At 36.0% G+C, this 15,946-nt stretch overlaps 1 protein-coding gene across 1 annotated transcript in view; it reads right to left on the bottom strand.

Annotated features, from left to right (window-relative positions):
* Positions 1-15,414, bottom strand: part of LOC121376383 — a 51,586-nt gene extending 36,172 nt beyond the window's left edge. The window contains exons 1-2 of the mRNA XM_041504232.1: positions 15,316-15,414; positions 948-1,645 (exon numbers count right to left, since the gene is read on the bottom strand). Coding sequence (XP_041360166.1) covers positions 948-1,413 — 466 coding nt within the window. The 5' untranslated portion in view covers positions 1,414-1,645; positions 15,316-15,414. The remainder of the gene's footprint in view (positions 1-947; positions 1,646-15,315) is intronic.
* Positions 15,415-15,946: the final 532 nt, after the last annotated feature.

Genomic DNA, 15,946 nt, shown 5'->3' with positions numbered 1-15,946 from the left:
TGATCTTATTTTTTTCTTCTTCTTTTTCTCTCACTCTTTGTTTCTATTTCTAGTACTCTTCTTCCTAGTCTCCAGAATATTTCCTCTTCAGTTATGTAAGGCTTTTGCATTGCTAATATCCTGTTTTACAGTATCATGTTAAGCCTATCTGTTTCATCTTAATATTGAATACTATGTATGTGTGCATACGGCTCGCGCCGTTTGTGTTCCCTTTCGTCTATCTTCGGCTTCATCCCTGTTACTCCACACGTCCGTGTCTGTCTCTCTGTCTCTCTCTCTCGCACATGCATATGTATACACATATTGTTTAATAAGTGCTTTATATACGAGTGTATAGCTTTAATTATGTATCGTTTATGTATATACAACAATACTATGTATAGCAATGATTCAAGGCCCCAACCTTGACCTTGCTTATGTTTCTGGGGACAATAAAAAAACTCCCAAAAAACCCGGCTATAATGGTCAAAAATATACCTTAGTGTTTAAAAACTAGGACATGTCCCTTTAAGAACTCCATGCTTTGCAAAGACGATGCACATGTCAAATAATACTGATGAAGCGCCAGGTTCCAGCAAGCGATTGGCCAGTAATCTGGATATCAGCCAATCAAAATTAATTTAACATAATGCTATACACAGCTGTGTGTGGACTGGTTTCCGATAACGGTAACTGGAATGGAAACTAGGGCAAGATATGTGGTTTGCGTATGGTCATATTGGACTTAAATTTGACAAAACGTACTAGTGTTTTCTCTAGCTTGTTTTAGCATGGTGCAGCACCATGCCTCATGTGCAGCAACATATTTGTTATTTCCATAACTAAAATATTCCCAAGCAGAACCCTGTATGTATATGTATAAAACTACAGATAAATACACGTGATGTGGAGCATGTAAAACTTCATTACTTCAAAAACTAACAAAAAACAAAACCCTCATAAAATACCTGGTTTAACAAACTTGGCACCGTTTGTGTTGCCGTAGATGTCGAGAATTAGCCACAGCGGCTGGTTTGTGGGCAGGTTGGCGAGCAGCGCCCCCTTGTGGTCCCCATCCACAAACAGTTGTAGCTGGCCAGCCGACGTCACGTAGAACGTCAGCCTCGCTCCCGGAGACACCAGACTCTCATTGAGTGATCTCACCCAGTAGCCTTCCTTTCTCATGAGATCGGGAAACGCATACTTGGGAATATCATCCTGGTTCAGAGTTACCGGATTGATCGTCGTCAGTCCTATTCGAATAGCACCACTCCATGCTATAATGCAGGAAAGCTCTATGCAGTATTTCTTACCGATACTGATGGGCTGGTGTCCAAACACGATGCCATTACAGAAGTGGGTGTCCGTCCGTGTGGCATGTTGTTTATCGCTGGACAACGTGACAGCAGATCCATGCACATAGTGAAATTTCATCTTGCAGAAGAAGATGTTAAACGGCAGTGGGACATAGTTTCCTCATCTACCATGTCCAGTGGCACCTCAATCTTCTTCACTGTTGCCAGTACTATGATCATAGCTGAAGTATGAAAACAGTGATGGGTGTGGCACACATACAACAGTAGAATTCACAGTAACTGAACCTTTTTAATCCAATTTTACTGTCATCATCTTCACAACCCATCCAAGGCACTTTCAATATGATGTTCTGCAAGAAACAAAAATATAACAGTTAAAATATTCTGTTATTCTGTTACTAAAAGGGGCTAGGTGAACAAGTGTGTAATATTATATTCCACCCAAGAACTGGACTTTCTTGCACACCCATGAAGAACAAAGAGTGAGATTATTGGTATGTTTGTGGGAGGTTAATTTAAACACATCTGACTGGCTGCTACAGTGATGTTCCATATATGCCATATAATACCAAATACTAACCAACAAAACTAACACTAATGACACTGGCGTTCTCTTTGACATATGTTAACTGTGCAAGTACAAATGTACTGTAAATAAGTTGAAGGTAAAAAAAGATGCTTAAATTTCTTTTAAACCTCAGTTTTGCTAGTTAGAATGTTAAGATCCATGATACCGAACTGCCAATCCTACGTATAGTACATGTATGCTCTATTAAACCACCTACATAAACATGTTCCAAGTTAATAATGTACTGAATGCAAATACATACTAATCATACAGTCAAAGCAGAACTTAGGGCAATGACATATTAATCACATAGACTGGTAATTCACAGCATACACATTTATTTTTACAGGACAAATTGCAGACATACTCTGGTATTTAGCAATGATTTTTCTTCAAAGGGTGTGCTGTAAAAGGTCAATGGCTTTAAAAGCAAAGAATACATAAAAGATTCCACAGGTACACAAATGTCAGTTTTCAAAAGATGCCAGTAAATTGTGTCATGATATATAATGCTATCTAATATTTTCAAATATAGTCAGCCTTTTGGCATAATTGCCTAACTCATTATTAGAACTTTGGAGAAAATAAAAAAAATTTTATTTTTATACGAACAAAACTGAATTCATTAAAGATTATTTGAACTATAACAAAATTTGTTTTTGTCATCTTTATTCAAATAAAACTTTAAAGAATTAATTTCTGTTTATATAAAAATCAACAATCAATATTAAATATTAACAAATATAAGTATCCATATAATTGGGGGTGGGATGTAGCCCAGTGGTAAAGCACTTGCATGATGCACAGTTCATTTACGATCAATACCCATCAGTGGCCCATGCATGCATTGATCTATTTCTCACTCCAGCCAGTGCACTATGACTGGTATATCAAAGGCCATGGCATGTGCTATCCTGTCTGTGGGATGGTGCATATAACAGATCCCTTACTACTAATGGCAAATGTAGAGGGTTTGACATCCAATAGCCTATGATTAATAAATCAATGTGCTCTAGTGGTGTTGTTAAACAAAACAAACTTTAGCCATATAATTAATATTACGATATGTACATTCAAAATATAACATATATTAATAATAATAACTATTAATGAATCTAATGTAATTATAAAAGAAAAGAAAAATATATGCTGGTGTAAAAATACAGTACCCTTTTCTAACTTACTGTTTCAACCGTAGCAATGAATACTTTAGGAGATCATTTGCATGCAGAGTTAAATTTTATATCAAACAATGATTTAACTGTACTTTATAGGTCAATGACATACGTACATTACATACATGTTACATACACACACACACACACACACACACACACACACACACACACACACACGAATGCCTCAATATATCAGAGTGCATCGTGGTTAGTATGCAATTTGCGGGCGATTCGGTGCCACAGGTTCGAGTCCCAGCAATGGCATGGGACAAATTGTGAGGCCAGAAAGGATTTAATTATCCCCAGTGTGTTAATATCTATTTAAATATAACAGTCAACTTCGACATACATACAATATATAGATATTCATACATCAATACATACACACGCACGTATACATATATACATGTACATAATATACTACTGACATGAGCTCCATACATGTATGTGTTTGCAATTGCTATGCTAAACGAGGTGACTGTACGAATCCAGTCTGGAACTACAGCACACAATACAACTTCCAAAGCCAATAACACAATATGCTCAATCAACCATATCAAGAATATCATTTTTACTCAACCCTAGCAAATCATAGCATTCAATATACATGCAGAAGGTATAGTGAAATATTATGAATATTCATTTCTAATTCTATGCTGACAATAGCGGCAAGAGTGCATTTGTTGTGATTCAGTATAATAACTATTCATAATAAAAAGTGAGTTTGTAAATACCATGGGTTTGTGTGTGTACATACACACTACATAATACAAGTATACATGTCAGAAACAAGCAAATACTCTGCTCAGTCTTTGCCACATGTGAGCAATAACAAGGCGAGCTGCAGATCACTCTCCTGAAATGAAGCTAGGCGAGCTGCAGATCACTCTCCTGAAATGAAGCTAGGCGAGCTGCAGATCACTCTCCTGAAATGAAGCTAGGCGAGCAATCTCAAGTGGTGTCAAATCAAAATTAAAGTGCATAAAAAACGTATTGTAAGGTGATCAATTTGTTACCAATACTCTCCTAAACCTTTCCAAGCAAGTGTGGAGGAGAGAAGAGTCTCGCCTGTCCTGGCAAAGAATGCCATACTGAAACCATTTTCCATAACTATACACACAGTACGGTGTATACTACCAAATCAAATCCCATAGACGACAATAGTAACTCCTACCTGCAGCATATCAATTGATATAAACGCCACGGATATAAATACTACCACCCCTCACACTTAAAGTGAATCAGAAAAGATTGGGGGTCAAGCTGCTCATTTCTGAGATAACGGGTTGCGTCTATGACTACCCTAGTTCCGCACAAAATTCGAGTACTTTTTTTTACAGGTACCCCATACATGTTTCAAGCTACTTGACACATTGGTACTAGATGAAATAAAATTACATATTTTGTTTACCCAGATGAAACTATTATTTTTTACAACCAACACTCACATTTATAACCAATCACAGGACTTGTGGTGTTCACTTTTCTATCAAAAGTTGGGTGCACCTCGAACTTTGACCCAGCCGGAAGTTATTTGGTTTAGTACTACCAGTATAGCAACATAGGCATGACCTCTTACATGCAAGATGGCCATCTGTTTCTGAGGTGGTCTCTCAAAATAGATGGCAGTATATTACTCTTTTTACATACATTTGTGATATCAATATTGCAGACTTTACCATGAAAGGCCAATGGTCACTCCTACTCCCCTTCACACTCACCTAATCAGTTTTAGAAGAGTGGCAAATCAATTGCCTTACAATAAACATTTTGATGAATTTCATTTAAAACTTCACCAGATTGCTCACCTAGCATCATTTCAGGAGAGTGATCTTCTGCTCGCCTTGATTTTGGTCATGGCAAAGACTAATATTGAAATTTATGTGTTGCCACACAACATAAACAGTGGTTTTTCAAAGAATCCCGGGTAAAATTAAAACGTTTATGTCACATCAATGTTAGAACAGCAGACAACTGAACTCAGAGAATTGTGGGCGCAAAGCATGCCAGGAAATAATTTGAAGGTATGTGTACGTAATATGATTCACTGGGTGCTTATAGGTGTCAAAAGGCTTCAAAATGGACACTGCATTTCATGTAATTTGACAGATTATGAACAGCAAAGCAATTCTCTTATTATCATCTATCTAAAAATTATAACAATATATCCATCAAGTTCCAAGATTTTCGGGTATATAATTTTACTCTTGGTACCCTCTGACCAAAACCCTGACATATGATAATAAAAGTTGAAGGATAATAAGCACTTAACCTACAGATTTGCTAATTTAAAAATGTGTCTTCCAACTAGTAAATGAAATTATTCGGTCACATTTTTATGGGCTTGTAGTTCAAGGCACATAATTTTTATATTTCAAAACAAATTTTTCATATTTTTGTCAGGAAGCTGCCAGTGTAAAGCTTTGATATCACCTCTGTAATGTTTTAAATAAAGGCAAACAGTACTCACTCAAAATAAATATCTGCATGCATAATTTTCAACTGTCACTCAGTTTTAAGTTTGTAATATTTGGTGCAAGATGAACAGTAATTAAAATGAATCAAATGTTTTTTTTATTTAAAGGACACACCCTAGTTACAGCTAGTTGTTAACCATTACGGCGTTGTTTTTCGCTATTAAACCCATTTTTTCACAAATAAAATTGCACTTTACTTACATTTTATTATTTAGAATACACATTTCCATTCACCTGAAGTGCTTTTTGGTAATCCTGGTAATCCTGATGTTTGTAAAACCACGAAATGTATTTTTTGTATTTCTTAAAATGCCGCGCACACTTGAGAAAAAAACGTTACGCAAGCGAGGTCCAATCTATTTTTAGAGGGAATCTTCCTGTGTAAACGTCACAGACGTTGGTATACCACGTGACCGTTATCATTTTGGTTCAGTTTGTTTTCTCGTGCACGGTTCGCGCAATCAACATCCGATTTGTTGTCGTCTGCTTGTTGTTTATTTGTGAGATATTTCTTCACAGTTCGTGAACATTTTCAGTAACAATAAAGTTCAGACAAGTAAGTGTCTCAATACAAAACGTTACAAACCCTTAAAACCAATAATTTTGCTAAGTCTTACAATATCTGGAGAGAGGATACAACCAGGACAGAACAATTGGAACATGTCCAGGAGAGGTGAAAGGAATGCACCCCCAAGTCTGTGAAATTTGTCGTGACGTAGGCATTGTTGTGCTTCGAGCGACATCTACCGGTGACATCAGAATACTAACTTTCAAAATTATTTCAAGCAATTGAGACATGGGGATTCCCATGGTAATTATCGATATAAAACTTGCTTTTTCACTCCATTTGATAAAAACGTGATCTAAGTGTGTTACAGGTTTGTAGATTAACCAAATTATAATTTATTTTCGCTGGATGGAACTAGGGTGTGCGGTTTTAACAACACACTCAACACATTTTATTTACGGTTATATGGCATCGGACATATGGTTAAGGACCACACAGATATTGAAAGAGGAAACCCGCTGTCGCCACTTCATGGGCTACTCTTTTCAATTAGCAGCAAGGGATCATTTATATGCACCATCCCATAGACAGGATAGCACATACCATGGCCTTTGATGTACCAGTCGTGATGCACTGGCTGGAGCGAGAAATAGTCCAATGGGCTCACCGACGGGTATCGATCCTAGACCGACCGCACGTCAAGTGAACGCTTTACCACTGGGCTACATCCCACACACTGCATAAATCATGTAGGTACACGAACTGATACATATGTAAATAACAGTATAAATATTTTAAATTCATTCGACACTAGGTTATAAACCTCTAGCAACAGGTAATATCTAGCAACAGGAATATCAATCTTCAATGAAAAAAAAAATATTACAAATAAAATTTAAATTAAAAAGCTAAACTTACATAACTGAAGATAGTGTGGAGAGGTTGAGTACACCAAAGGTGCTAGTCCGACTGTTCTTGAATGACCCGGTTTATTTGCCAGTCTGTGGCAGTAGACAATTACCACATGAGCTATATACAAACGCTGCCAAGTTTATTTATGTGCACTTCTAGCTGACAGACTAATACATTATAAATGGTCCTATCCAGTATTTACCTAGTAGACCCTTCAAGCAACTTGTCTTACCACACAGGTGTGTTAACGTCTCCACAGCTAGATGCAGATCAATACAGTACACCGACTGTGTTGGGCTACAATGTACATGTGGCTGAACACAACACACAGGTATTGACCCACCTGGAGGACACACAATATTTCAATCAATCTTCTATCAAAATGATTAGTAAAGTAAGACATTATATAAACTATGAATGCATGGGCTTCTATTCATTACAATAGAACAGTGATTAAATATGTATATCTGTATGAGTAATACTGTGGGTAACTACATGTACACTGAACAATGTAGGTTAGGCTGTACATGTTTATGACACCACACAAAGATATAACTGGATATATAAAAATGAGAATATCTCATACAAGAATTATCATGGACTGGCGTTACATACAATATTATGGAATGAGTTGGCACAGACATGTAGAAAGGGGTGGGATAGTACTTGCCTCAGGTGCTGTTGTAGGATCAAACCCCCTCAATGGACCCATTCGATGACTGGGGGTTTGCCATTCCAATCAGTGCCACATGATTGGTCTGTGTGCAAGTGCATATAAAAGATCCCTTGCTACTAATGGAAAATCCTCCGCCTGTTACCAGCTACGGTCGGACTGCTGGTGCTCCCTTTGCCAGTGCAGGCGGTCCCCCCTCCTACCTTCCGCCACCCCATCCTACCTTCCGCCACCTTTCCTGTCTTGGACTGAGAAGCCAGCCGAGGCCAGCACCTGTGCCCAGGACAGGCGTGTGCTACAACAGCTTGCTCTGAATGTGCACGTTAAACAATCATTCCATTCCAATAAAAAACTCCCTGACATGGACAGAACTCTCTGGCGAAGTCAGCAGTTGTGCCCACGACAAGCATGTTTGAACAGTTCTCTAATAGAAGCATGCCCAAAATTACCCACACACACATAATGAAAAGGTGCAGCAGGTTTCCTCTAAGACTATAATTTGTCAGAATTACCAAATGTTTGACATTTAACAGCCAATGATTATTAAATCAATGTGCTCTAGTGGTGTCGTTACACAAAACAAACTTAATTTTGTGCATACATGTATGCATAGATTCATGGCTTTAAGCAATATATGTACACACACAGAACAGTATACTTTCTTTAGGTCTAAGAGTAGGTCCAAATGTGACTTAAAATGCCTACATATTTTTGTATGCAAGAAAATATGCTTAAGTATGATGGTATTCAGCAAATAATTATGTTTAAGACGTATTCTCAGAGTACTGCTAATTTACAACAATACATGTCTCTCAGTGAATCACCATAAAAACCAAACCTGATCTGTAGGTAGCTGAGTCAAAGTTCAAGGTGCACCAACTTTTGATAGAGCAGTTAATAGCTCAAGTCCTGTGATTGGTAATAAATATGAGTGTGTTGGTTGTAAAAAATATACTAGTTTTATCTTGGCAAAACATGTATGCAATTTTATTTCACCTAGTACCACTGTGTCAAGTACCCTTGTACTTGAAACTGATTAAAAATAATAACACAATGGTTCAAATTAATTTATTATTATTATGATAATTAGGCCGAAAAAAGAAGAAGAAAAACTTGTTTCCTATTACATGCTGGAAAAATATAGGGTAGGTAGGTAGGAAAAACATTTTATTTTGGAAAATAATTTTATTTATGGATATTAAATAAAGGTGTTGACTACCGGTATCCAAAATAACCTCTGCATATATAGAAATGCATTATGCAAACCAACAATACCATTCATCGCAGTGTTTTCCCTAGAAATGAAGTAAGGCATGGTAAAGTGACATTTTGTGAGCATATTTTATGTGCAGTTTTAAATATAAGGTTTTTTTTCCTATTATACAATTTTCAAAAGGACAAAAACCGTATGGCCATTTTATTTTCTATATCTATTTCATAATTTAATTTTAAAAAGGAAATATGTAGTACTATCCACATACATGTAGGTGTGTTTAAAGGCTTCTTTTTACATGGGCAACTTATAAATTTATAAAAGGCAAGGCATTTTGATTTTGAGGGCAACATGGTGCTAACCTATCTGTGGGAGAGTACATACAAAAGACCCCTTGCTGTTTAATAGTAGGCAGAAGGTTTACTCTCATACTAACACTTAACGTCTGTACTGGTCCAGGATAGACTTGGTTGAACCTTAATTGGATAGAAACCAGTAAATAAGTTATAACAATTTCTTTTAATGAAAACTGAAACGAAGGGTTCTATATTTATCTGTCCAACAATAACATTTAAAAAAAAATGTTATGACAAATATCTTTCCTAGTGTATCTAAGAAATGGTAGACTTACCAATTTTATAATTTGCAATGTTAGTTTTATTCTGTATGCATCCAGTATTAAAGTACACACTTGGTTTGAAGCAATCAATTGGTCCAATGAATAGAAATGTAGTACAACTGCTCAGGATGCTCAAACGAATGTTGAAAAGTAAAGTTTGTTTTATTTAACGACGCCACTAGAGCACATTGATTTTTATCTTTAATATCATCGGCTATTGGACATCAAACACAAAAACACGAAATGCATCGAGATCTTACTGACATATTTAATCATTTGATTTGGCAGTAAACTCCATCAGTATCGGTAAACATTCCCTCCCCTAGTTTATCACAAGGTCACTAAATTTCTACAAGGCCAGTTTGTCGCTGGAGTAAATCATTAAATATAGTTATTATTATTATTATTAATTGGAACACCTCGCTACGCTAGATGTAGAGTAAATCGGAAAAGTTCGCATATATTCGTGAAAACAATTTTCCGACTCTTCGCCCGATATCTCACGAAAGTTACCGAACTTCAATTTGAAGGGAAGTAACTCCATCAATCAATTGTTAGAAGAAAACATTTCGTGGCTAACGGGTCGCCAATAAAACTAAATTTGCGACAGTAAAACCCCCGATATACGTCCACAAATCGGAAAACACAGTAGGGTTATCCCCTAAATGACACCAAATTAGTGCTTGTGATAGTTTTGGAATGTTTTCGTGGAAATTGTTGTTATATTAAAAAAACATTTTTGGATATACAAAAAAGGTTTTATGGTCGGCAGGTTCAAATTAGGGTTGGTTGGGTAACCGGAAACAAACAATATTTTATGATACGCCTTATTAAAATGTAAATATAAAAAAGCCCACTTTGGTCAATTGGGTTATTGATGATTTGTTAAAGTATAGATACACTGCTTCCCTTGGTAAATATGTTTTCCAATACATTTATATGTAAGTAATCTATTCGCTTGCTATATATACTGGTTCGAAATGACTAGGGTACGGAATGACCAGGATACGAAATGGCTTTTCACAATGGTACAAAATGACTGGGGTACGAAATGACTAGGGTATAAAATTACCAGGCAGTATGGTGTGAAATGGATGCAATCTAATTAAAATTAGCTCCACTGGTTAATTACTATTACCTGTGGATCTAACAGCACCTCGTTGGAGTTCATGTCCAGTTGACCTTTCATTCGGACCAATCAAAATCGTACTTGCAAAAATCATGCCAGGGATTTGAAAAGAATTTGAAAACATTCGGGATTATGCCGAGGTATACGAAATGATTCGATTGAATTACAAAATATGCCGGAAACTAATTTCAATATAAAATTTGTTTCAAGACGAAAAAACCAACTGTGATGGTATAGCCATAAAATCTGTTTATACTAAAGTACTGTCGGAAATAGAATAAAAATTATTTTCGTCAATTACTTTTTTCATATTAAACATACAAGTCAATATTTTGTAAATACCTATTTACTGATACTCTACCTAATTTAGTATTTAATTGTTTGGGCTCTCATTGATGTACAAGGTGGTGTTTACTCTTGAAATTGAAATAAAGATGTCAGTAAACAGGAGATTTGTGACCTTTATTGGAACAGACTATAACACATTTTAATGATACGTGTCAATTTCATTTACCTGTAAATAAACTTTTAATTTAAAACTGTAAGTTAACTGATTATTTTGAATAGCTGCATAAATTATTAATTATGACCATCATATTTAGTGAATATAAATTCAATATAAGTACATTAGAAATTTACACAATATTGCAACTACTTGAAGGTGCTATATTAGAAGTTATATGTGAGCATCTGTTTGTGATAAAGATTCTCCAATAAAAATGTATTTTCTACTAGTAGATAAAATTATTTCCTATATTCATTTATGGGCATATAGTTAAAGGTGTAGTCTTTAAATGTTAAAAGCAAAATTGAATAAAAACATAATTTGCAATAGCTATCATTAGGCAACTTTGAGATAGCACATTTAATACCGGTATAGTAGATCACAAATTCAGAATGGTTCTTGACCGTTTTGATCAAAAGTTACTTATAAATGTCTACAAATATTTTGTTTTGGAGAGGGATGGGGGGGGGGGGGGTAAACTGTCATCAGAAACAGTTCCTTACACATTGTAACAGCATTGAAATTTACACATGCTGACCAAATATATTTGTTATAGTCTGTTCCAATAAAGTGAACAAATCACCTGTTACAGACATCTTTCGTTTAATTTCAAGAGTAAACACCACCTTGTACATCAATGAGAGCCAACACAAGTAAATGCTAAATTAGGCAGACTATCATTAAATAAATATTTACAAAATATTTACTTGTCTGTTTAATATGTAAGAAATAATCAACGAAAATCTTTTTTATTCTATTTCCGACGTTACTTTAGTACACAATCCAGAGTTTATTATTGCACTTTTTCCCCTTTTTTTAATGCTGAAATAGACTGGTAAAAAATTTGCCTATTGCATAAATTGTCATGCCCAATATTTTTAGAATTTGTATGCTCCCAAATAACGCTATAAAAGGCAAAGTGTAATTGGTTGATATTTAAATTGTTATTTATAGATGAAATGTCACCTGAACATGGGAGTCCACACAATGCTGTTAGATCTGGTAGACCAGTAGAGCTAATATTAACCAGATTGGAAATGGATGGTACGAAATGACTATGGTACTAAGTGACTATGATTCACAGAAGTAATAACTGAACACTCTCTAAAGTGATCAGACGAAGTCCACACCTAAAAGCTAATGGGTAATGACAGATGAGTGTCACGGATAGCCACAAGAGATAAGCATATGTTGCGGTTGGAGAGACAAGGAATGGGATGTGGAGGTGGACAGCAAAAGAAGTTGAAAGATAGGAGATGCCATATCGGGAAAGAATTAGATGGAATTCAAAGGAGTAAAAGTAAAGGGAGCAGTAGGGAAAAATTTTTTAATAAAAATTAAATCTTTGTTTATAAATATCACTGAAAGTGCACACCAGTCCAAAAGCTTTTACCTGACTGTTACAACCGTGTCCGGTGATTCGGCGCACTTGGTATTTTGCTCAAGTATGCTTAAGAAGTTGTCATGTTGTCGGTGTTTTTAACGAATTAACAAATTTTTCAATGGTTAATAAAGTATCAACATATTTATTGTTACAGGTGCAATTAAAAAAAAAGGGAAAAAAGAATTATCAATAATTATATATCATAATTTAAAAATAAATCATTCACCTGTTTTCGTGTACATATAAACACAAAGTAGGTCAGCCTTATTGATATTAAGAATGTTAAAACCAGTCTGAAAACACCTTTCCCGCATTTTAAAATTTTTAGGAAACAGTATAAATGTAATTATTTTTGTTCGGTTATTTTTATTTAACTTGAAAAGGAAAACACAGACAAATGCAAACAAAACGACAATTTTACACCTTAATTGACAGTCATTCCAGTTCACAATTGTCACATTGTTATAAAAAAATAAAAGCGAAATAAGATCCACGGGTGTGCATAATCTACTTGAGAAAAATAAAATCCATGTAGGCATCTTAGCCATGCATGACACTTAACATGTGTATGCATCTGTAGTACTGTGCCACTCAAGAAAACAATTCCGAAACTGATCATGAGATGGGTCATGTGTGATCGTTCATTTTCATAGTAATATTTATATGCTAAAGGTGAGGTCATGGGCGGTCTATAAATAGCAGGGTCAATGATCCACATCTACTGCGCCGAATCACCGGACATACAAATCGTTTTGAATACAAGGGGGTGCCTATATTTATGCACCATTTTAAAATGTTTATTTACTACAGACATAAAACAATTTGTAGTGTATTTCAGATTATGCACGGCTTCATTGGTGAGAGACACATTTTATTAAGTATTTCACAGTGTTCACATAGAAAATGGTTCTTGAATGCTTAGGTGCGCCAATACACCGGACAGCATTGTACTTTAAAAGGATCGTAGTCATAACAGCCCCAGTACTAAAAGGCCTTAACAATAATTGGTCAAAACGGCCCTAAAAAAGTCAAAACGGCCCTTGAAAAAAGTCAAGACGGCTTTAGATATAATACTTTAAAAATGTATTTCATCTACACAAGTGTCGAGAAAGATAACTGTGCAAAGACAGTTTTTATAGTACGGTCTCACTACACAGATATTATCTGCGTCTTATTTATGTTTGAATAAACAAAGAGTTTAAAATCTACATATGTGGTTAGTGTACTAGTACATCTGTGTTAATATGTAGATTTAAGTACAGGTAAGTTTTGGAGAAACATGAATAGTTATTATTATAACCATTTCAAACACATTGCCCAAGCCATTACACAAGAGATTGCACCAAGCAAAGGGCGTCCCACCCCAACCCTTTCTCAAAGCCCAAACATGAGAGGGAAAGCTAACAAATACATTTACAATGAAAACTATTTATTACAAACTATGGTTGCATTAAACCAGTATTTTATTGATATTTAAGGAAGAGCTCCCTTTCAAGATTAACTCACAGCTATTTTTTTATTTTATTTTTTACCCAGGGCAGAGGAAAAGTTACTCCTGTTGATTTGACAATTAACAAAACCGCCCGAGCCTTAAAACACTCCGAATACCTAACTGATTACCTAATAAAAACACAAATGGTATCATGAAATGTTTGTAAAGCAGATTTTATACAAACTCGATACACTCACTGTAGAAGTTAAAAGGCCAATTGCTGTTACCTGCCGATGGTATCAAAGATCGGTCTATCGGTCTTTTCAAATACAAGGTCAATTGGTGGTCTTAATTATATTAGTAAATTGGGGGACAGGCCCGTTGTGGCCCCCAGGTGAGCAGCGCCACTAGGAACTCGTTCAGACGATACGCACTCACCTGGAAAGCCTAGATGGTCCACTACCCCCCCCCCCTCCCTTTCTGTGATTTAATTATTAAAATAATGAATTACAGGGCGGGCACGCATGACACCCCGACGAGTAGAGCCACATGGAACTCGTCCGGGGGGCACGGTCGGGTCGGTCTATCAGTGTTGTTAAATAAAATGTTAATTGGTGGTCTTAATTACAATAGTAAATTGCGTTGTGTAGGCTAATAAATTGTTACCAGTGATTCCGTTGTTTTGGTTCTTTTTATACATATTTTTGAACTGCCTGTGATATAGGCTATATTGATTACTAGCTACCCCGGTAATGGGAATTAATTTAACGTGATAGTACCTATTGGCCGTTTTGACCATTTCTTTTGGCCGTTTTGACATTTTTCTTTGGCCGTTTTGACCATTTTCTTTGGCCCTTTTAACTCTTTTCTTTGGCCGTTTTGACTTTTTTCTTTGGCCCTTTTAACTTTTTTCTTTGGCCGTTTTGACTTACATGTTCAAAGCCGTTTCGGTAGGACTTTCCTTTGACACTGTCATGTATAAAGAACATTATAACATTTTAATACTTATCATTAATAGTTAGGGTTAGGGTTAGGGTTAGTGACAGTGCCAAAGGAAAGTCCTTCCGCCGTTTCATCATGGGGCCGTTTTGACCGCATACCCTTTAAAACACACTCTGGGTAGAAGCTGGTTCCAGGATGTGAACCCAGTGCCTACGAGCCTTAACCACTAAACTACCGAAGCCAGTTGTCAGGGTATAAGTATGTTTGACACTGATATATGCAAATGTTAAAGTGTGAAATATAAATAAAGAGGCGCGTGTAGGAGTGTGAGGATCTCACAACACAACTCACATGTCAGCGAGGCGGGTAGGCGTCCATTAACCTACATTACATGGATAGAGGCATACGATTAGCAAATCTGCATAAATTATGTCTTTAATTAGCTTAACGAGCATAATGTTATAAGTGTTTTGTACTTACCACATATAAACCAAAGAAATGAATAAAAACAAAACACAAAATAAAAAAAACCCAGATCCAAAACTGTCAAAATCTGGATCTCCAAGGTTTACAAAACAAACTTTTCCACAATGTTACGCCAACATACAAGCAGCAACGTAGTATCACTCTATTGAGTTGCGTCAAACTAAAAGCGCCATTGGCAGCTGTAGCTGAGGTCAGTTCCAGGGTTTTATATTGGGGGTGGGGGAAACTCACAATATCTTTTAATAATAGGTGTTCTAAATTGATGTCCACGTAAAATGTATAATTTCAAATAATAAACATTTACATATTGTTTCGGAAATCTCCCATACCTAAAGCATAATCCGACCCTGAAACAAAAAGGTTTGATTGGGGTGGGTGTGGCCCCGTGTCCCCCTTGGCTACGCCACTGGCTCAGGTAACTATAAATTAGCCAATGTCACGAATGTGTTGTATGCAAGGGGGAGAGAGCAGATATGAGTGAAAACTATATATGACAGATCACTGACTTGCGTAAAATTATTTTCAATATCAGTAAATTACATAATATGTAAGGCCGACTAAAAAAAGAAATGCATGTGCGTATTTTTGTGTAGAACTTGCAATCATTATTTTGTAATCATTTCAA

The sequence above is a fragment of the Gigantopelta aegis genome, chromosome 6, assembly GCF_016097555.1.
Source record: "Gigantopelta aegis isolate Gae_Host chromosome 6, Gae_host_genome, whole genome shotgun sequence".
Lineage (NCBI taxonomy): Eukaryota > Metazoa > Mollusca > Gastropoda > Neomphalida > Peltospiridae > Gigantopelta > Gigantopelta aegis.
This window is presented reverse-complemented; position numbering and strand designations above follow the sequence as displayed.